This window comes from Telopea speciosissima, chromosome 10 (assembly GCF_018873765.1).
Source record: "Telopea speciosissima isolate NSW1024214 ecotype Mountain lineage chromosome 10, Tspe_v1, whole genome shotgun sequence".
In the NCBI taxonomy this organism is placed as follows: domain Eukaryota; kingdom Viridiplantae; phylum Streptophyta; class Magnoliopsida; order Proteales; family Proteaceae; genus Telopea; species Telopea speciosissima.
Window position 1 is genome coordinate 62190477 of NC_057925.1, and position 22366 is coordinate 62212842.

General features: G+C 39.5%; 1 protein-coding gene across 1 annotated transcript; it reads left to right on the top strand.

Moving 5' to 3' along the window:
- The first annotated feature begins 493 nt into the window (after positions 1 to 493).
- LOC122642774 (importin-5-like) lies at positions 494 to 22207 on the top strand. The gene is made up of 20 exons (XM_043836351.1): positions 494 to 1849; positions 2170 to 2373; positions 4509 to 4613; positions 5110 to 5175; positions 5261 to 5425; positions 5945 to 6019; positions 6129 to 6283; positions 7063 to 7198; positions 7289 to 7358; positions 7458 to 7585; positions 7707 to 7763; positions 9748 to 9933; positions 10020 to 10112; positions 19638 to 19723; positions 19806 to 19872; positions 20002 to 20068; positions 20187 to 20323; positions 20553 to 20644; positions 20792 to 20858; positions 21659 to 22207. Exons 1-20 carry the CDS (start codon positions 623 to 625, stop codon positions 21821 to 21823), a joined length of 3348 nt encoding a protein of 1115 aa, XP_043692286.1. The 5' UTR covers positions 494 to 622; the 3' UTR covers positions 21824 to 22207.
- Positions 22208 to 22366: the final 159 nt, after the last annotated feature.

Here is a 22366-nt window from a genome sequence, read left to right on the forward strand (position 1 = left end):
TGTTGACCTGAACATAACTGCCATGGGTAAATTGGTAATCAGATCCGACGGCAATAAGTATAAGATCGGCAATGGTGGTTCGTTTGAGTAAACGATTGTCATAGATCTCTCACTACATAACATAAAGAGAGAGAGAGAGAGAGAGAGAGAGAGAGAGAGAGAGAGAGAGAGAGAGAGAGAGAGAAAGAACTCATAACGTCTGTCACGCGAGAGAGAGAGAGAGAGAGAAAGAACTCATAACGTCTGTCACGCGTCGATGCAACGACTCTCACGTCACGACTCACGAGCGCCCACTAAAAGCATAATCCCCCAGACGCGGTGGGACTTTCACCGTTGTTCAGACTCAGATTCACCCGCGTCGTTTCCCTCCAAAATAGATAAAATCATAAAACATTACTTTACCCAAATAAACCCTCCAAAGCACTCTTTTAAGCCTTAAATAAAAAACACAAAAACAAACAAAACCCTTCTCTTCCGCACTGTCGCCTCGGAGGCAAAGCGTGAGAGCAAGAAAGGGAGATAGTCGCCTCCATCTCTATCTGTCTTTCTATCTATCCATTTATCTTTTCTCCTCATCGCCTCACACCTTCCCTCACTCACTGCAAAACCCTAATTAGCTTCTATGGATTTCGAGTCGTCTCAGCTCCAACAAGCTCAGGTGGCTGCCATCCTCGGCCCCGATCCTGCTCCATTCGAAACCCTTATTTACCATCTCATGTCCTCTGGGAACGAACAGCGATCGCAGGCTGAGGCTATATTCAATCTATGCAAACAGAATCATCCCGATGCGTTGTCCCTCAAGCTCGCTCATCTTCAATCCTCCCCTCAGGTCGAGCTCCGTGCCATGTCTGCGATTCTCCTTCGTAAGCAGCTCACCCGCGATGATTCCTACATCTGGCCGCGTCTCTCTCCTTCTACGCAATCCACTCTCAAATCTCACCTTCTTTCTTGCGTTCAAAGAGAAGATGCTAAGACAATATCCAAAAAGCTCTGCGATACGGTTTCCGAGCTCGCCTCGGGAATCCTTCCTGATGGTGGGTGGCCTGAGCTTCTCCCCTTTATGTTCCAGTGTGTCACCTCCGATTCCCCTAGGCTTCAAGAGTCCGCTCTTCTGATGTTTGCCCAGTTGTCACAGTACATAGGGGAAACCCTAATTCCCCACCTCAATACTCTCCATTCCGTCTTCCTTCAGTGCTTGGCTTCTTCCTCTAATTCTGATGTACGGATTACCGCACTTGGTGCTGCTATTAATTTCATTCAGTGCCTGTCGAGCCCCTCAGACCGTGATCGGTTCCAAGACCTATTGCCGGTGATGATGCAGACTTTGACGGAAGCACTGAATGGTGCTCAAGAGGCGACTGCTCAAGAAGCACTTGAGCTGTTGATTGAGTTGGCTGGAACGGAGCCCAAGTTCTTGAGGCGGCAGCTGGTCGACGTAGTTGGTTCCATGCTGCAAATTGCAGAGGCCGATTCCCTCGAGGAGGGGACACGTCATCTTGCCATTGAATTCGTGATCACGCTTGCCGAGGCCAGGGAGAGAGCTCCTGGGATGATGCGAAAACTGCCACAGTTCATAAGTAGATTATTTTCGATCTTGATGAAAATGCTTCTGGATATCGAAGACGATCCTGCGTGGCACAATGCCGACACTGAAGATGAGGATGCTGGGGAGACCAGTAATTACAGCGTTGGCCAGGAGTGCTTGGATCGGTTGTCTATCTCATTGGGTGGGAATACGATCGTTCCTGTTGCGTCGGAGCTCTTGCCTCAATACTTGGCTGCTCCTGAGTGGCAGAAGCACCATGCAGCGCTCATCACCCTAGCTCAGATTGCAGAGGGATGCTCAAAGGTATTTAAGCTGCTCTGTACTTTAATTCTGATTCCAAAATTCTTAGTCATCATATTTCCTTCTTCTTCTTTTTTTGGGTAGAAATCATATTTCCTTCTTTGATGTTCGTTTTTTTTAATTATTAAAGTAATTTTCTGTTTGTAAAGTTGTTCCTCTTTATTGTCTTATTGTTATTATGTTTTACTCCTTTTTGATATATGATTATAAAGAATAACTTTAGTATGTTCTTCATCTTCTAAGTTGTTATGTTTTACTCTTTGTTTGATATATGATTATAAAGAATAGCTTTTGATGTTCATCTTCTATCGCACTTGATGCAGGTAATGATAAAAAATCTCGAGCAAGTGGTGAACATGGTTTTGAATTCATTTCAAGATCCCCACCCACGTGTGAGATGGGCAGCTATTAATGCAATTGGGCAACTGTCTACGGACTTGGGACCAGAGTTGCAAACACAATATCACCAACGGGTGCTGCCTGCACTAGCCGCAGCGATGGATGATTTTCAAAATCCCAGAGTACAGGTGAGTGGATCTTAGTGGTTTATACTTTATATTTGGGTGCTAATTTTTCTCGTGGACTTGATTCTTATGCATTTTTGTAGAAGAGTGAAGTATTTTGAATCGTATGCACTGCAAGCTTATATAACTTATTATGGTGGTTGTTTTCCTAAGTCAAGTATGCCGATTCTATACTCTGAGTGAATTATTTTGAATTGATTCTCACTTTTGGAGCCTCATGGTTATTTTCCATGTGCAATTTATGAAATGACGATTATTTTCTATACTTCTGGGTATGTTATTAATCTATTTTTTAAAGTAAACATGTGTAGGGGCCTTGTTTGGTTTGTTGTGTAGGTCAAGTGATGTGCTTTGGCTTTGGTGAGTACATGCACATTAAGTGCATGCATACAGTGATGGCGGAGCTTGATTATGTATTAAGCCATATTTGGGACTTATCTGTCAAAAAAGGGACTTAAATCTGGGAAGAAGATGGTCGGGTGTTATGATTTTCTTCAGCCTTGGCCTCAGTTATTTGAACTTATCAAATTATTGATATTACAAGCCTGGAGAACTACGAATATTAAGTGGTGGTTTTCCACAGACCACAATGGTCACACTAAGCCCTTCATTCATTCTACAATGCAATGTCATATAATGAAAGCAAAGGAACCAGAAAGGTCTAACATAGAAAGTCCACGGTGAGAACATTTAGCAATAAAGTATGCCATTATTAACTTGAACATGCGGTCAAGAACTCTTTTGATAGTGTACTCAAATATATAGTCTGTAAGGTTAAAATGGGTATGGACGTCTAGCTGTGCAGTCTGCCTTATTGTATGTGCTTGAGCAGACAATGGGTGGTGATACACCGCATCTAATAAATCAGAACAAGAAGTTTTATGGTTTTGGAGGATTTGACACATCGCATACCCATACTGCACTCACAAAGGGAGGTGCTTCGGGGTAGTACATTGGGATGTATCCATTACATGGATACTACTTTATTAATATTATGTTTAGTGCGGGTCTTATTATGTTGCATTTGCTTTTGCATTCACATTTTTTTTCTTTGGGCAATAAAATTTGTCATTAGAAACAAACAGATTAGTCATCTTACCATGAGGTTTACTGTCCTCAGTAATTTTTGAGTGTTGTTTATTTTTTTCTCTTCCTAGTATGATTCTGGGCCCCAACATATGTTTGGGTATATTTTTCTTCTAATTTTATGCCAAGTTTCTAACAGCTAAGGTGAGAGTGGCCTTTGTGGGTCCTTGACTTCCCCCCCCCCCTCTTTTTTTCTTCTTCTTTCTATGGCATGTATACTTACTCTGATCTTTCTGTTTATTAGTCATATTAGTGTGGCCCAAGGTTCAAAATCCAGGTATCGGACTCGGGATTGGTCATGGCCGAAACCTTTCCAGATCGGTAAAAAAACCCCCCAAAATCGTTTTTTTATGGATCGGGTCATGTATCGGCTAGAGTTGGTGGGTGTTGTGATCTCGGGATCGGATCGGCCGATATTACCTGGATCGGATCGGTCAAAATCGGTTGGTATCGGTCAATATCGGTCGGTATCAGTCAAGATAATGTAAAAAACTAAAAAAAATACTTAAAAACTTCGAAAAAATAAAAAAAAATTCAGTTGGATCGGATCGGCCGATACAACTGAGTTGGGCGATCCAATCAACGATCCAGTCAAACCATGTTGTATCGGTCAAATTTTGGGATCTGCCTCGACTGATAGTGATCCGATCCGGCCAATATCGGCTGATCCGATCCGGCCAATATTGGCTGATCCGATCCGATACCTCAAACCATGGTGTGACCCTTTACCATTTACATGTTTTTGTTTGTTTGTTTGTTTTGTTTGCCATACATTTTTTATACTGCTAATAGCTCCTCATATTATGTTAAGGTATTTGCTACATAGTTTGTAGATCCTTTAAGATGGAAAATTGGCCGCATATTGTTGTCTGAGATTTATCTTATTGACCAGCACTCAGTTTATGTTTCTAAACATATTTTGTCTGTCTAATGCATTTGTTTTTTGTTTTTTTTTGGAGGGGGGGCATCTATGACTATCTTATACCTTTACTCTGCTTACTCGGCCAGAACATTTGTCTTACTGTTATCTTCAAATCTTTTGAACTCTATAGGCACATGCTGCTTCAGCAGTCCTCAACTTCAGTGAAAACTGTACACCAGATATCTTAACACCTTATTTGGATGGGATAATAAGCAAATTGCTTGTACTCCTACAGGTATGTCTTTGTTGATTGTTCCTTCTTGTATGCCAGATGCTCACTGACATGCAAACATGGTTATGAGCATTTTTATACTTATGTACTTACTTCCTGTGTCCCTAGATGATTCTCTTTTGGAAAAAAAACCTAAAGTTAAAGGAGAAGTGGTTAAAGCATTAAAAGACCCAATATTTTCCAAAATTGTCCTTCCATTAGTTGGGTAAAAATGCTTTTCAAATTGGATAACAAATGCAAGGGTTAATGTGGTAGGATCTCCTAAGAATTCATTACTTAATTTGTGTAATGGACCAACACTTTGGGTCCAAAAAAAAAAAGAAGGAAAGGAGGACTTTTTTTACGCAGTGGAAGGAGTATTTTTTATGTTTACTTATAGAATTTTATTTACACATGTACAAACATGTCAATGTACCAAGACATATTTTGGCCATTTAAGCCTACATATTCTGGAGGTTTATATGGTGGAGTGGATAACTATATTGTATGTTTGGTCCAGAATGGGAAGCAAATGGTGCAAGAAGGGGCGTTGACAGCTTTAGCATCAGTTGCGGATTCATCCCAGGTAGTTACTACAATCTCGTTTACCTTATTAGTAATGCATTTTTGGTTTGAAATGATGTAGTCTTACACTTTGCATTCGTCCATAGGAACACTTCCAAAAATACTATGACGCTGTTATGCCTTATCTGAAAGCTATCTTGGTTAATGCAACTGACAAGTCTAACCGCATGCTTCGTGCCAAATCAATGGAATGCATTAGTTTGGTTGGAATGGCTGTTGGAAAGGAGAAGTTCAGGGATGATGCCAAGCAGGTGATAATGAAAAACATTTCTACTTCATTATGGCATTCATTTATGATTATAATGATCTGATAGCTGTGCAACTAAGGGCCACCCCTCAGTCAGATGTTAAAATCTCAGGCTGCCAGCGGGTGATGCTGGATTGAGTCTGAGAGTAACCACTTTGTGCAAAAAATGCTGAACGTTAGGACTGACCTCAATCCAACCCTTCTGGGTCCCTGCAAAAGTGGGAATTGCACCAGGTTTGGTCCTTTTTGATAAATGTGCAACTATTGATTTCTTAAAGTTTTCTAGAAATGAAATCAAGTTCTCACCAAATTCTTTTGACTCTTTAATTTGGTGCCAGTTGAATTAGAATTGTAGTTGATGCTATGTAGCTGTCATTGGTTTTGGATTTGGAGGATGATTAATATTAGTTGTTGCTTTGGAGCTATTATACTTCTCCAGTGTATATTTTGGATGACCACCGGATTTTTGTAGGAACACTTAGGCCTGTGGGGCTCATTTTTGGTTTTTATGGCTTTTTGAAAGGTTATGGAAGTGCTTATGGCTTTGCAAGGGTCTCAAATGGAGACAGATGATCCGACAACAAGTTACATGCTACAAGTATGTTCGTTCATTTAAATGTTCTAAACTAGTCTGAGGATTATATCAATAATGTCTTCCATGCATTATGGTTGTTGGATGATATAAATTTTCTTTTATCATTTTGCAGGCATGGGCTAGACTCTGCAAGTGTCTAGGGCAGGATTTCCTCCCTTACATGAGTGTTGTTATGCCACCACTACTTCAATCTGCTCAGCTTAAACCTGATGTAACCATTACATCTGCAGATTCTGATGATGATATTGATGAATCAGATGATGAAAGGTTTGCCTTCAGTTCCAGAAGTTCATTAAATTGCTGAGATCTTTATAACAATGCTTTAGATTGTTATAGTAGTAGATTTGTGAACTTTTATTTCATGTTGATGCTAAATATGGATAAGTTGCACAACTGTTTTTTGTCCCAGAATGGACAAAAATTCCATAACTTTCAATTACGCATTGTTATTATTATTGTTGCGTATTTGTTAGATTAAGCAGTTAAGTTTTCTGTTTATTTATGCTTGTTGGATATGCCTGTTCTCAAATGTGAAAATATGGCAGACCATTTAGTGGGTTCCATTTGTTGGCTAACATTTTTTCTATGGAGATTTTTTTCTGAAACCTTCTCCTTAGAATTTAAGGTTTTATGCTTCTCTCTCTTTGTTCCCCTCCCTGGGGGAGGGTATTGATTAGGCGTGAACCTGAGAGAGTTTTTTATATGATTTATGATTTTTGTATGAAAGCGTCATAAAGAATGGGTTGTTTCACCTCCTTGGTGTATAAATTCAAATTAGCGAGCCTGTATCTGTCTGAGCCGCAGTCACTATCAGTAGCAGAGACAGAAGCCACTAGATTGTTCTGTTTCTACGTATGCCATGAGGCAGATGGCATCCTGGTTTAGTTTTATCATGTGTTTTACATCTATTTGTTTGCATAACATGGAGTTATAGCAATTGGTTAAGGAGAAAGTAACGATAATCAAAATTGTATTAATTTTTTTTTGTCTGTTTATTTGTGCAAGGTTTTGTCTTCGTTTTGCTAAGTTTCTGTATTCTATTACAGTATTGAGACTATTACTCTGGGAGATAAAAGGATAGGGATCAAAACTAGTGTACTAGAGGAGAAAGCTACGGCTTGTAATATGCTATGTTGCTATGCAGATGAATTAAAGGAGGGGTTCTATCCATGGATTGATCAGGTTGGTTAGTGATTGATGCAACTATATTTTTATTTGGTTTCTTGTAAACAATTTTTTTTTACTGATCAACTGGGTTCTTAAAATGTGCAGGTTGCTCCTACTTTAGTTCCACTTCTCAAATTTTATTTCCATGAAGAAGTTAGGAAGGCTGCTGTTTCAGGTATTAGTTTTATTATAAGCTTGTTAAACATTTTGTTTTGTTCAAGTTGCTGTCATTTTCTTGATCTTTTTATGTAACGCAACCATTTTTTATTTTTAGCCATGCCGGAGCTATTGCGTTCAGCTAAACTAGCTGTGGAAAAAGGGCAAGCCCAAGGTCGGAATGAATCTTATATTAAGCAGTTGTCTGACTATATTATACCTGCTTTGGTGGAAGCTTTACACAAGGTCATCCTATAGTTTTTATTCATTTGTGTTCTCAATTTGTACTGCTTTCTGACATATTTCTGTACCCAGTGCTTATTGTTGATATATTGATGTGTCCTCTGAGTTGCAATTGGTGTTTCAGGAACCTGAGACAGAAATTTGTGCAAGCATGCTGGATGCTTTGAATGAATGTATTCAGGTCTGTGATTTTCTTGGATTTACCGAATCCCGAAATATATGTATTGCATACTTGTTTTACATTCCTTCCCCCCTCCCCCCCCCTGCCCCCGCCCTTGCCCTTTTAAATATAGCAAGAAAACCAGACTGTATTAGAATTTGATGATATGAAAAATAGATTGAGGATGTGGGGCTGGTTGACTGAAGAAATTTGCTTTAAGAAAGTAACAGATTCAAGCCGGATTGAGTGTAGGGTTAGGGATGTTCACCACCAGTTAAAGGTAAGATTATAAGTTTTCTGAGTGCTAGGATGAACTACAGTTGGGGCAGGATTTTGAATGTGGTTCGGAGAATCGCTGAATGAAATGAAGATTACATAAAAAATATAATATCATCAAATACAAAGTTAGAATTTATTTAGAAAAGAGTGAATTTATATAGAATAGTGAAAAAAGTTGTTAGGGATTGTTCACTAGCAGTTAAAAGGTAAGATTATAAATTTTATTCGTGCTAGGATTAACTAAAAAGTTGGGGCAGGATTTTGGATGTGGCTAAGAGAATCGCTGAGTATAAAATTGCATAAAAAAATAATAACATCAAATACAAAAGTAGATTTCATTTTGGCCCCGTTTGTTTAGCAGGGTCTGTAGGGTGGGATTCTTGTGGGACTGGGACCCACATGGTGATGGGATGGGAATCATAAACCGACAGGAATGGGAAAGTTGAAGTTCCCCTTAACTTTAGAGAGAGAGAAAGAGCAGATTGGGACCATCTACTTCTTTCTCCCTCCTTCCTACCTGTTGCAGAGATGGACTGAGCCAGATCGGTGCTGCCTTGGGTGGCGCCAGCAAGTGGTGCTGCCTTGGATGGCGCCTGCAGGTGATTTCATTTACAAGGGAAATCCTGTGGATTTTTGGCAAAGTCCCATCAAATCGGTGGGACTTTGCAAAGGGGTGGGGTGGGAGAAACTTAAGGCCACATAGGCTGACAGGAAAAGCTGAGATGTTTTTTGTTGTATCCCCAATTTCCTAATCCTACCCCATATGATCAAATGATCTCAAATCCCATGGGGGTGTGTTAGTTTGTTACAACTATTCCACCCCTTAAATCCCACCCTATTAAATGAACAGGCCATTAGAGAAAGAGTGAATTTATATAGAAAGAAGAGTGAAAAAAAACCAAGTTCTTTTCCCGTTTTTGAAAAATGAATTGAAGTAGTAGATTTTATAATTCAAATGAATTTTCTGTTTGTGGGTCAGCCAATGGCCTAGAACAGTTTAATAAGCTTATGTTAGGCTGAAATGGTTAGTGCTTCCAAAATTTAATACTCTAAACTTTGGTTGATAATATCCGTTTTAAGCTATCTGAAAACAAATTTTTGGAAATTCCAATGAAATAAGATGATACTTTACAAACTGGGAGAAACAGAGAAGATGGTACATGAGTTAGATAGAGAAGTTCAACCAAAATCATACTGAGGAATATCTGTTCATCGCACCTGGGGGACCTTGGAAGTATCACACCATGAAGAGATGTGGAAGGAAAATTGCATACACATCATAGTAGCAGAAAACCTTCATTAATTTATGTGACAATGAGCTTATCCACATAACTTATATGAAAATGAAGTATAAGAGATCTTAATTTATGCTTTACTCGATTAGACTCTTTATCTGACTTGAGAGTTTCTGGATAGATTAATCATGTACAGATTCTTACCCTGCTGGTACATTGGTTGTACTACACAAATTGTGTCAGAAGCATATTACCTTGGATTTGTAAGATAGTTTTAACTGAAAAACTGGTAATAATTGCTACCAACTACTGTCTCTATCATTATTTCTTAAAAATTGCTAAACTATCAAGTAGATTCTAATCCTCACTATAGCACCAGTGAATTCATGAACCTTTTTCCTGAGATTGCATCATGTTCTCATGTTCCGCTAGCTCGTTCTGAAAGAAGCCATGAGCTCACTTTATGACTACATTCTCATCGTCTCTTTCAGATATCTGGATCACTTCTGGATGAAAGCCAGGTGAGATCCATAGTTGATGAAATAAAGCAAGTAATAACAGCTAGCTCAACTAGAAAAACAGAAAGAGCAGAGAGGGCCAAAGCAGAGGACTTTGATGCAGAGGAAGGGGAGTTGCTTAAAGAAGAAAATGAGCAAGAAGAAGAAGTCTTTGACCAAGTGCGTTTCCAAATTACTGTGTTAATGGATATTTTTAATAGCCAAGTTTGTTTTCACATTGACTTATGTTACTTCTTCTCATTCAGGTTGGTGATTGCTTGGGCACATTGATCAAAACATTCAAGGCCTCTTTCTTACCTTTCTTCGATGAGCTTTCTTCCTATATAACACCTATGTGGGTGAGTTAATACAAGACTCGACTATTACGCAAATCTTTTCTTATGGATTTAAGCTGATATTGGCCGATGGGTCATTAGTAAGCAATCCAGTTATTTTAGTAATTGTTGCATGCACTGTTAGTTGAACATCCAAAAGGTTCAATATTTTGGTTTCGACTATAGGATTTCGAACTTGGTTGAAACCGAAATGGCCAAAATATGTCATTGGAATGGCCGAAATTGCATTGAAATATAACCCATTTCAGTTAAAAAACCGACACTTTGAATACCCTTCAATTCACATGCCAATTCGTTTCTACAACTGTTGACACCGTCAAAATTTTGAACTATGTCATCCCTGTAGTACAATTGTATGATGCAGTGACGATGGCATCTATGACCATGTAATATCACTTCAAACAGAAGATATGCCTTTCTGTTGTTGCCATTTCCAATTGGAGCACTCATTTGCAAACTGACAAATATATCACTTTTAATGTTGGCTTTCTTGTTGAACATACTATTACTACTACCACCACCACTACCGCCACTACTAATATTAATTTAATTTTGATAAACTAGTATGCACTCATTGATGAGAGAAATTACTAATTCTCTTACTAGTCCTGCTGTCAGCCATAAATATTGAAGTGGGGGAAAAGCAAGTACTTTATCCACATATAATAGAATTCTCTTGTTTTCATATTTGTAATGAACCATGTATGACATTTGATAATTATTAAATGGTTTTTAATTTTATATCTATTCATTACTAATGCATATATAAGTTGTTTTAATTGAATTACGTATGTTGTTGTACTAAATTTTGTGTGGAATAGGCCATATTAGATAATGTATACAGTAGCGTACAGCGTATACTATCAAACTAGGGTTCGAAGACAAACTACCATTTTGGGTGTGTTTTTTTTTTTATTATAAAAAATCTAAGGGTTTCCACTATGTTTAGAGGGCTTAAAATATGGTTTCCTAGAAATTTCTGGACCTAATTTGACCAGTTGGGCCTCGAAGAACAATCAGCGAAACCTTCCAGGTTTTGATTGAAATTTCACGTTTTGCGACTTATTTCGGTATCGAGTCTGATTGAAACCAGGTTCGGAACTCGAACCTGGAAGTATGGTTTTCTGTTCTGCAAGAGGATTGAAGAAGTCTTGTGCTGAAAGGTCCCAATATGATTGAAAATACAAAGCAATTATCCTTGAGATGATTAGCTGTAGTTGCAGTCTGGTTGCCTAGCCGTCCTGTCTAACCAGTTACTGATTCTTTGGTTTTACTGGGAATCTCAGTTAACTACCCTGGTTGGTCTGTGGATATCTGGCTTTCTAAGCTTGACATAGATGTTCTTGTGAAAGTATTCAACAGTTATTAGATGGTCATACATCATCCATAACCAAACACTAACACTTCCAGACACTAGACAGATTCTGGAATGCCCAAATCAGAATAAGAGGGTGCATAGTTGCAAATCACTTGAGGTGGCAGTGGAACTTAGATGGGTGCCATCCCCCTTCCCTTCCTTTTGAAGTTTCTGTGCAGTGTGTCTGTGGAATGTAATTTTTTTTGTAGTTTCAATGGCATTGCAGTTTGCAACCCTTCTCACTCTCACCGTCACGGTGGACTACCTCATTTGTGAGAGAGGTTGTACTCATCTACAGTTTTCCCCTCCTTTTCCTGTAGCTAGAAAGATGGGGAATGCCTGAGAGGGTGGATTTAGGACTTTGAACCATCATGGCCTATGTTTTTTTCTAGGATTCTACCTTTCACAGATTTTTGGAGCCTTTGGTGAGACTAAAACACTGTTGTCTTTTTGTATGATTTGTTTCACTTTTACAATTTTGATATGAACTTTGGGGGTAGTACTCCAATTTGATCTTTCAACCAATTCAACTTGACTAAGGTTAACCCTAACTATTATAAGAGCTGGAAGCCCTTAATCTCTGAGTAATCCTCATAATATATTGCAAGATTTACTTCTCTGATTATGAGCTAAGATACCTTAGGCTCCATTTGGTTGCAAGGGGAAAAAAGGGAAGGGAAGTGAAAATTTTAAACTTAAATAGGAAACTTTTGTAATCATTACCCCATGTGACTATATCACTTACTCCAAATCATTCCATATTTGGTTATTAAATCTCACTTTACTTTGCATCCAATTCCTTTGGTTTAAAAAGTAAAAAAAAATTACATGTAAAATGTATCATTACTAAATATGGTATGAAATTTAAGTAGTTTATACAATCACATGGGGTACTTATTACAAAAGTTTCTTTTTAAGGTTTGAAAATTTTCACTTCCCTCCCCTTTAATTCCCCTTGCAACCAAACATAGCCTTAGGGTTGTGTCTGTTTGGGGGAATTCACTGGGAATATGAGGGCCCTGTTTGGTAACTTTTTTTTGGAGTGATTCTAGTATTTTTTGTTCTCGAGGAACACTTTGAGAGTGGAATTGTGTTTGGCAATTCTGAGTTGATTTTTTGTTCCTGTAGAATGAACTGGTCTCAGGGCCCAAAAAGTGCCCCGAGATTTTTAAAAAAAATCCAGGATTAAAATTTTTTTTGGGAGGATCACTCCAAATTTAATTAAGCCCGAGCCTGATGTTCCTGTCTCTCTCTCTCTCTCGGTTGTGAGCCCTCCCACACCCTGGTTCCAATCGCATCGCTGCAGCTACCACCACCTCTTTCCTTTTGATCTGATCACTGTCGCGATCTCCTCCCCGGATCCACCACAACAATAGCCCTTCCACCTCCACCATCATTGTCTCCCTTGGTCTATGAAAGCCACACCAACAACAAACAACAAACTACAAACTCAGCCTTATCCCAACTTACTGGGGTCGGCTACATGGATCCAATCAAACAAAGTAGGTAAAAACTGCGAAGTGAAAGAGAAGAATGGGAAAATGAGATGAGAAGTGAAAAAATGAAAAATGACCAAATGAACAAAGGAAAATACAAGAAAAGTGAAAGAGGAAAGAGGCAAAGCCCAGCAAGTCAGGAGAATCTCAGCTAAGTAGGGTCTGCTACATGGATCCTTGTCCTCCAATAGGCTCTGTCCGAGGCATACATGGCATGAGACCTAGACTATGCGTGTCCTCACAACTTCTCCTATGGTCAGTTTAGGTCTGCCCTGCGCTCTTTTAGCTCCATCAATTGGAATCATATCACTCCTCCTTACTGGGGCATCCTTAGGCCTTCGTTGAACATGACCAAACCACCTCAGACGACTCTCTCGGAGCTTGTCATTCATTGGAGCAACTCCCAATTCAGCTCTGATACGATCATTCCTTACTTAATCCTTCCTTGTTTTTCCACCTCTACCACACAAAGCTTCTCAATATGACACTTTTTAACACGAAAGCCACACCATATGTGTTAAATGTGTTCCCTGGTCAAGTAGAGGAACTAGTTCTGAAACAAGCAACCAACCAACCAATAAAACCTTACTCAAAAGTGTCAAACAGCTCGTGCACAAAATTGAGGCAAACATTCTTCAAGCGATTCAAGTCTTTGGAGTTGGTACCCACAACAGTAGAAAAACAACAATAAACAACTAAGCCTAATCCCATCTAAATGGGATCAGCTACATGGATCCTTGCAGAATAGAGTAAGAGAAAAGGAGAAATGAAGACAAAAGAGATGAGAAGTGTGAAAAACTGAAATGAAAGTAAGAGGAAAGAGTCCTAGCCCAGGAAGTCAGGGAAATCTCGGCTATATGGGGTCGGCAACATGATTCTTTACCCTCCATTAGGCTCTATACGAGGTCATACTTTTATAGAGCAGCACTGTTGCCTCCCTTGCTCTCATTGCCCTCCAGAGGAGAAGAAATCCCATCTTTGAAATAGCCTTTACTCTTCATCGATCAATGAAGGTGGCCCACTCATGCCACATGTGAGAATCAAGAGCTATAGTGCTGTCAATTAAGTTATCTACGACAAATGAAGAGCTATAGCCGTGGAAGTGTAGCCTTGTCGAAGGTGAAGCTTTGGCGAACTGGAGAGGGAATAAAGTGAGGCTTGTGAGAGGAGGGGTGTTGAGTAGGGTGGGGAAGATAGAGCATGCAGTTGTAGGGGCATGTTTGTGAAATTGGAAAACGGAATTCCAATTAGAGCCTTGAAGTGGTGGCCGTGTTCATGGTTGTAAGGAACTTTCAAGTTGAACTACCATTTAAGAAACAAACTAATGTAGTCCTAGATAGGTAGGAGACCTACTAGGAGCCAAACAACCGGATCAAATAACAAAAGGAGCTGCTGGTTCGAATGGACAGCCCTTGGATTTAGGTCAATTCCTAGGGTTTGGGTTGGATATTGGGAAAGGGGTTTATAGGGTATTAATGGGCAGGTCTGGGGGGTCAATATGGTATAAAAAGGTTAGGGTTTGGATGAGTTTTGAAATTCTGCAATTCTGGACAGAATTGAGTTGCAGGTTTTGGGCTTTAATGGAGTTAGGGTTTATGGGATTCAAACAGAAAATAAAGGGGATCAATTGGGGGAAAGGATTAGAGGATTAGAAGAAGAATTTTGGCGTCAAACTTACTGGAGATTCCACTGGCAGCAAGCTTCAACACTTGTGAAGGATAAAGCCACCTTCGAATTTGAAGAAGATCCTCCCAGCCGTCACGGCGTAAGGAGTCAACCGGATTCCACTAGTCCCTTTCCACCTTGATAGAACCACAAGGATGTACACTCATAAGGAGCACAGGAGCAGCAACAATGGCAGCCAACAAGCAAAAGCTTTTTTCATTAATCAAATTCGTGTGCAATGCTGGCCTCCCTTACAAACTTATATAGAAGACTCAAAAATAGACTTAGACACTAAAAAGGAATGGCCTAATCCTATCCTTAACCTATTAGGTAATTTAAATTGACTAGGAAACTAAAATACTAAAGAAATATACTCAAAACATGGCTGGACTTATAGAGTCCTAATCCAGCCCAACTTACATCACATGACCACTTAACCAAGTCACATGATCACTTAAATTGAACCAATTGGATGTAACCAATTTGAACCGGTTCTATTAGAAAATATAAAAATAAACTAAGTATTGGGCTAATCCCGTATGCAACCTATGTACCCCTAGTTTAGGCTCATTAAAGTGGCCTAATACATAGAAAACCCTTGGGAACAAAGGCCCAACATGTATATAACCCAACCCTAGGCCTATTTCTAAAGAAATAAGCCAATATCTATGATGAACCTGCATCAACTCTCCCCAACTTGAAAAAATTCGTCCTCGAATTTTGCAGTGATGAGGGGGAATCAATATGTGATCAGCAACTTTAACCATCCCCAAACAAAATTCCGATGAGGCAAGAACATTGGGGATAAAGTCTTCAATGCGTGGAGCTTTCTCTTGAAGAACCATGGTGGCATAACAAACTCTATGTGTTCACTTTGTGAATCGCAGAAGAATGTCAATGTCTCGTCCATAGAGCCTTCAGTGTTAGCAACCTTCTCATCTAATGCATGAGACACAAGCTCCACCTCTTTAAGAGTAGCATCTTGAAGGTCATTGTTTTCCTTTGGAATGCTCTCAATCAGCTTTTCATCTTCTACTAGTTCAGCCTTATCTATATTGGTTTCTTCAACATAGATCACTTTAGTAGGATCTTCTGTTGGTGCATCTGCCATTGGTGAATCTTCAAACACAGTCGATGCCACTTGCGTTTGAGTTGACATGTTCGGCAGTCCGTGTGGCTGTACAGTCGATGTGGTCACCTTTGGTTGTAACCCTATTAGAGTAAATAAATGGTATAGCCGGTGTCGATCAGGTAGGACACACGAGTTGTTTTCAGGTTCAATCCGACCTTGTCGCTCGTCCAACCAATCACCACCTACTGCAATAAAACTCTTTGAATGTGGTACCAGCTGACACCAAGCACCATCATGGTATGAAGAACACCCAAATTCAACACAGATTTTATCTGTAGGCATTATGCAAATCTCTCCTGATTGGGACAACATATCCACCACGGATTGTGAAATAATGTTGTTACGTCGCCTCTCGTCAACAATTAATATGGTTGTGCTCCCATTGGGTAGACGTACTCGGGTCTTAAAAACGAATGGAGGTGGGTCTTTCGACGCTTGGTTGGAGCTTCCCTCCGCGATAGCTTTGATACCAATTAATGTAGTCCTAGATAGGTAGGAGACCTACTAGGAGCCAAACAACCGGATCAAATAACAAAAGGGGCTGCTGGTTCGAATAGACAACACTAGGATTTAGGTCAATTCCTAGGGTTTTGGTTGGATATTGGGAAAGGGGTTTATAGGGTATTAATGGGCAGGTCTAGGGGATCAATATGGTATAAAAAGGTTAGGGTTTGGATGAGTTTTGAAATTTTGCAATTTTGGACAGAATTGAGTTGCAAGTTTTGGGCTTTAATGGAGTTAGGGTTTATGGGATTCAAACCAAAAATAAAGGGGATCAATTGGGGGAAAGGATTAGAAGAATAGAAGAAGAATTTTGGCGTCAAACTTACTGGAGATTCCACTGGCAGCAAGCTTCGACACTTGTGAAGGATAAAGCCACCTTCGAATTTGAAGAAGATCCTCCCAGCCATCACGGCGTAAGGAGTCAACCGGATTCCACCAGTGCCTTTCCACCTTGATAGAACCACAAGGATGTACACTCACAAGGAGCACAGGAGCAGCAACAATGGCAGCCAACAAGCAAAAGGTTTTTTCATTAATCAAATTCGTGTGCAATGCTGGCCTCCCTTCCAAACTTATATAGAAGACTCAAAAATAGACTTAGACACTAAAAAGGAATGGCCTAATCCTATCCCTAACCTATTAGGTAATTTAAATTGACTAGGAAACTAAAATACTAAAGGAAATAGACTCAAAACATGACTGGACTTATAGAGTCCTAATCCAGCCCAACTTACATCACATGACCACTTAAGTTGTCACATGACCACTTAACCAAGTCACATGATCACTTAAATTGAACTAATTGGATGCAACCAATTTGAACCGGTTCAATTAAAAAACATAAAAATAAACTAAGTATTGGGCTAATCCCGTATGCAACTTATGTACCCCTAGTTTAGGCTCATTAAAGTGGCCTAATACATAGAAAACCCTTGCGAACAAAGGCCCAACATGTATCTAACCCAACCCTAGGCCTATTTCTAAAGAAATAAGCCAATATCTATGATGAACCTGCATCACAAACCTTTGAAGTTTGTGGTAGGAGGGATTGACGAGAAATTAGGGAATCTCAAATTTCTAGTGGAGGCAGTTGCCACGGCTCACGACAACATCTTCTTTGTTTATGAAAGAAATGAAATCTAAGACAGCAAGGGAAAATTACCCAGGTGTCAAATGAGAGAAAGAATTTGACCCTTCAACCCTCAATATGTAAGAAATTACTTGTGGCTTTATAGACTTCCTCTACTTCAGAGATAGAGGGATCCAAAGAAGCAATGATCATCACTAGCACGGCTATCATGTCTGTCTTCAGAAACAATGTCGATGTCTTGTGATCACCTTCTCTCTTGTGAAAGCGGCATCAGTCCTATTGAACGATTCAATGCCTCCAAGTTCCCCACTCGATTTGGTGGCCATTTTCAGGTTCAGCTCTGAAGGTTACATTGATGGCAAGAATGATCATTAACTTGATGATTGTCTTAGATGCTGTCTTGTTGCTGGTAAGAAGGTCCCCTTGAGAAGGCTAACCCCGGCCATGATATCCTCTCTAAGAAGGGGAGGTTTTCCTAGGTTAATTTGCAGATAGGATCAATGGTATATTTACACGAGGTTGGATGACTCATGGTTTGAGGTGGAGGTGGAAAGTGGAAACACTTCCATGTTACCAAAAACCATTCTACCCCACAAGATCATTCCTCGGAACAGAATAATATAGAACTTCTTGCTCAGAATCACTCTTGCAAAACAGAAATGTTGCCAAACGGGGTCTAAAGCCTCTTTCTGGCAGCATGGAGGTCCTTCCTAATGTTGTTCCATTATCTATTCTCCAGCCTTTACTAGCATTCTCCCTCCCATTCAGTAGACTTTGGCTACCTTGTGAAGGATTCAAATTTCATCTCGCTTCCATAAGATCCTTGTTATTAGTAATACTTTCCTCTTAAATATAGTTGCCCAGAAGGAATCGGGTTTTGTTACATCTTTAACTTAATAAGCCCTTTCCCTTTATACCTCTCCATGACCTTATTCTATTTGTTCATTCATCTTATTTGTTTCTCCTTTGGTGTCTCTTGAAGATTTGTTTGTGATGCAATCCCGGGGTTCAGAAACCTTGTTTGGGTTCTCTATGGGCCCACCCATGTGCCTAAATAGATCAATGTGTAATGGGAGTGGCAATCTCGTAATTAACCAGATTCAGAGGGGTCACTTGGTAATTAAAAGGGCTAAAGACAAAAGGAAATAGCATTTATTGAATAGGGGCAAACTTGGGTTGATAAATATGGACAAAAGAGAGTAAAGAGAGTAGGGGGGTTAATAATGGAAAGAAGGATAGGGGGGATTATGTTATGTCAATGAGGTTGTTGTCAACTAGCAAGGGTGGAAAACCAGTCTCGGTTCAGGTAGAATATCTCCATCATATAGGCTCCTTTCAACCCAAGATTTCAGGCATAGAATCCTAACATCTAAACCTCTTAAGATCGACTAGCATCAGAGTTAAAAATTAATTGAATGAGTCACATTAATACATTATATTTTGCAAATAGACCCTAGCAGTGAGTGAGAGATCACGTTAAGTTTCATTTTGAAAAACCCAATTCCAGTGGAGTTTTAGGCCGGGAATATGCTGGTAGGGTCGCTCAGAGGTAGTGACTCTAACCTCCCTACTTGAAGGTGGATGGAGGAGGCAATAGAGAGATCAAACAAATCTCTCAAGGTTTGGACAGTCGATTTCAACAAGGTAAAGGACAATAAAGAAAGTATTAATAGGAGATGAGAAAGGAGGATGCAGTAGAACGGAAAGAACAAATTGTACCTGAGAGAGGAAGAAGAATGCTTGCTGCCAACTGGCTGCCTCTAAGCCCACGCAGGCTACACTCAAAATCAAACTCAATATTCCATTCTCTATTCTGCTCATTACGTTGGGTTGCTTAAAATATATAAAGAAAAAAAAATAGTCTCCTAACCAAACTCTAAAACAGAAATAGATTTAAAATCAAATCTTATCTCCTTGTTGCTTATTCTTCAAATGATTGGAGTTGTATAACCTGTCAGATTCCTGTTCGTCCATTCAATGGTTGTCTTAACTTCTCATCGGGACTTTGTGTCAATGTTGTTGATCTTGAGCGTCTGCAATGATAGATTTATCTTGGAGATGCCCAATATTTGTTTCCCATTCTTGCATTCTGTTTGTATTGTAAGACTTTGGTCTCAAAACAATAAATAGTCGTCTTTAGAAGCTTTCACCATTTATCCTTTATGCAGTTGATTGAGCCTTTTACTATTAGTTTTGTTGTCGGCCTTGGATATCTTAAGGAATTTGCTGAATATCTGTCGCTAAATCTTGCATTTTTGAGTCACTTAAATGCTTTTCAATGCAGGGCAAGGATAAAACAGCTGAGGAAAGAAGGATTGCCATTTGCATTTTTGATGACGTTGCAGAGCAATGCCGAGAAGCAGCTTTGAAGTATGCAAAATATTTAAGCTTAAATTCATTTTTTAGTTTGTGCTTTTTTGCATTGTGTTTATTCTGTGTATTGATGGTACAGGTATTATGATACATACCTTCCTTTCCTTTTGGAAGCCTGCAATGACGACAACCCAGATGTTCGGCAGGTTTGTGTTTTGACCAGCACCTATGGTGGTTCTGATTCTTCATAAGTTTATAATACATACCTTCCTTTCCTTTCTGCCTTTCACTTGTTGGGGGGGGGTGTTAATTTTTCTTCACTATTGTATTTACAGGCAGCGGTATATGGAATTGGTGTTTGTGCTGAGTTTGGTGGATCTGTATTTAGACCTCTTGTTGGAGGTAGCTTTCTTATTCTTTTTGCATATCTTCAAAAGTTAGGCCCCTTTGTGGCTTGTATTTAATTATGTGAACTTTACATGCTCTGTATGAGAAGACTGTTCTACTTGGCTTGTTGCAGAGGCTCTTTCCAGGCTAAATGTTGTGATAAGGCATCCTAATGCACTCCATTCGGATAATGTAATGGCATATGACAATGCTGTTTCAGCTCTTGGGAAAATATGCCAGTACCATCGTGAAAATATTGATGCTTCTCAGGTACTTCCATCTTTCTGTTTGATGTTTCTAGTGTTGATTTTTGTAGCATGAAGTGCTTCGAGTTAATGTGCATTAATTTCTGTGTTTCAAACCTCCGGCTATAGCATTATGAATTAGTATGTTGTTACCATTTATTTTATTTAACATTACAGAAATCTTTGGCAAGCCATTATTATTATTATTAAAATAAAATGCCTTGTTTTCTTTAGTCATTTATGTTTTGTGGCAGGTTGTTCCTGCTTGGTTGAGCTGCTTGCCAATAAAAGGTGATTTGATTGAGGCCAAAGTTGTTCATGAACAGCTTTGCTCAATGGTTGAAAGGTAATAAACTATATCATATTGCATATTGAATTACGAATTTATTCCATGCTTTTTTCTTATACCTAGTTGTACAGTTTTTTTTTCTTTCTGTAGATGTGTTTTCGCATTACATTCAAATTCAAGTTGGATCTTCATGTTTATTTACAGGTCTGATAGGGATCTTTTGGGCCCGAACAATCAGTTTCTTCCTAAGATTGTTGCAATCTTTGCCGAGGTACGTTTATTTATTATTGGGATACTTCCAGCATGCCTGTTGTTGCTTCTCTTTCCATCATGCACCCCCATTTTTTGGCCATGTGGATCAATGATTTGGGAGGCTGACCCCGCTGACCCCGTTGGATAGACTTGGGACCACCTCGATGGGACACCTGTCAAGTTTGGTGGCCTAACTTAACCTTATATCCCACAATGTGCGGGGTCTGTCCATTGATTTTCAACAGGTTCCAGAGGAGTTCAGTTTTCTTCATTACACTTTTCAAATTCATTTTAAATCTAATAATAACACATGGGTGTTTCAACATTGATCTGAAAGTTAGACTATGAATAGATGCTGGCTGGCATTAACAACATGTGTACCAAATTTGGGGCCCACCTGAGCCGTGTCACATGGCAGTAATTTGTTATTGTTGAATGGATTTTGTGGTCTGAAACTACTACTGTTTCATTGAACAGAGAGATGCTAGGAATTGTGAAATGAAAATTCCTTGCTTTCTCCTCATCTCTGGTTTCAGACTTTGACATTACAAATTTCAGAAGGCATGTGGTCAGGAGTAGTCCACTTTTGGACCTCAGGACCTGGTCCCAGGGTTTCAGTTTTTGGAGTCTGATTTGCTGGATTAGCCAATCTGATCAGGATCGGCAGTGCTCAGTCCAACAATACAATTCCCATACCCAAGGAATTCACCTGCCATTCACCCGTCCATTTCTTAAACTAAGAATATCGGCCAAGTTTGGGTTGGACAGCTTGGTTTTCTGTATTCTGTATTCATTGTGGTGATTGGATGTTTTGTGTAGGTTCTATGTGCAGGCAGGGAATTTGCTACAGAGCAAACCGCCAGTCGAATGATCAATCTTTTGAGGCAGTTACAACAGACTTTGCCGCCTTCTACTCTAGCATCAACTTTGTCGTCGTTGCAGCCTCAGCAACAGCTTGCGCTGCAATCCATCCTCTCTTCATAGTTCTTGGGTATTTGTGTTTGGGGCTACTCATCGTTCCTTTTGGAGAATTGCTGCGTTCAGTTTGTTTTGTCTATTAATGTTCATTACCCATTCTTTCCATAATGTATTCTTATTGTTCCTTTGGCTTGGGATTTTCTGGCAATGCGATGTTTTGGTCAGGTGAGGATAAAAGTCGTGCGGGTGGAGGAAAAATGTTATTATGTAGATGTGTATATTACAAGCGTTTTATTTGTCGTCCGGTTTTGTCCGGGGGTAAGGGGAAAAAAGAAGAGATGGCTGGTGGTGGTCATTGAGAGTCTTGTCGGTTGTTGCGGGGTTTGAGGATTGCTGATGAGGCAATTCTTGTTGCAGTTTTGGTGATCTTAATATATCTATACTTTTTTTGCCAATCTAATTTTTCTTCTATCAATTGTGAGAAACCTTCATAATTTATGAACATACTATTATGACTCCTCCATGTTCAAAAAACTGTTGTGCTATGTCTCCTAAATAAATCACTCTTACAAATATAACTTTGATCTGTTGTACAGCATTTAGTGATTG

Coding starts and splice junctions, on each gene's coding strand:
- LOC122642774 (XM_043836351.1), top strand. CDS start 623: ATGGATTTCGAGTCGTCTCAGCTCCAACAAGCTCAGGTGGCTGCCATC. Junction 7,199..7,288: donor TCTATCCATGGATTGATCAG/GTTGGTTAGTGA, acceptor TAAAATGTGCAG/GTTGCTCCTACTTTAGTTCC. Junction 9,934..10,019: donor AAGAAGAAGTCTTTGACCAA/GTGCGTTTCCAA, acceptor CTTCTCATTCAG/GTTGGTGATTGCTTGGGCAC.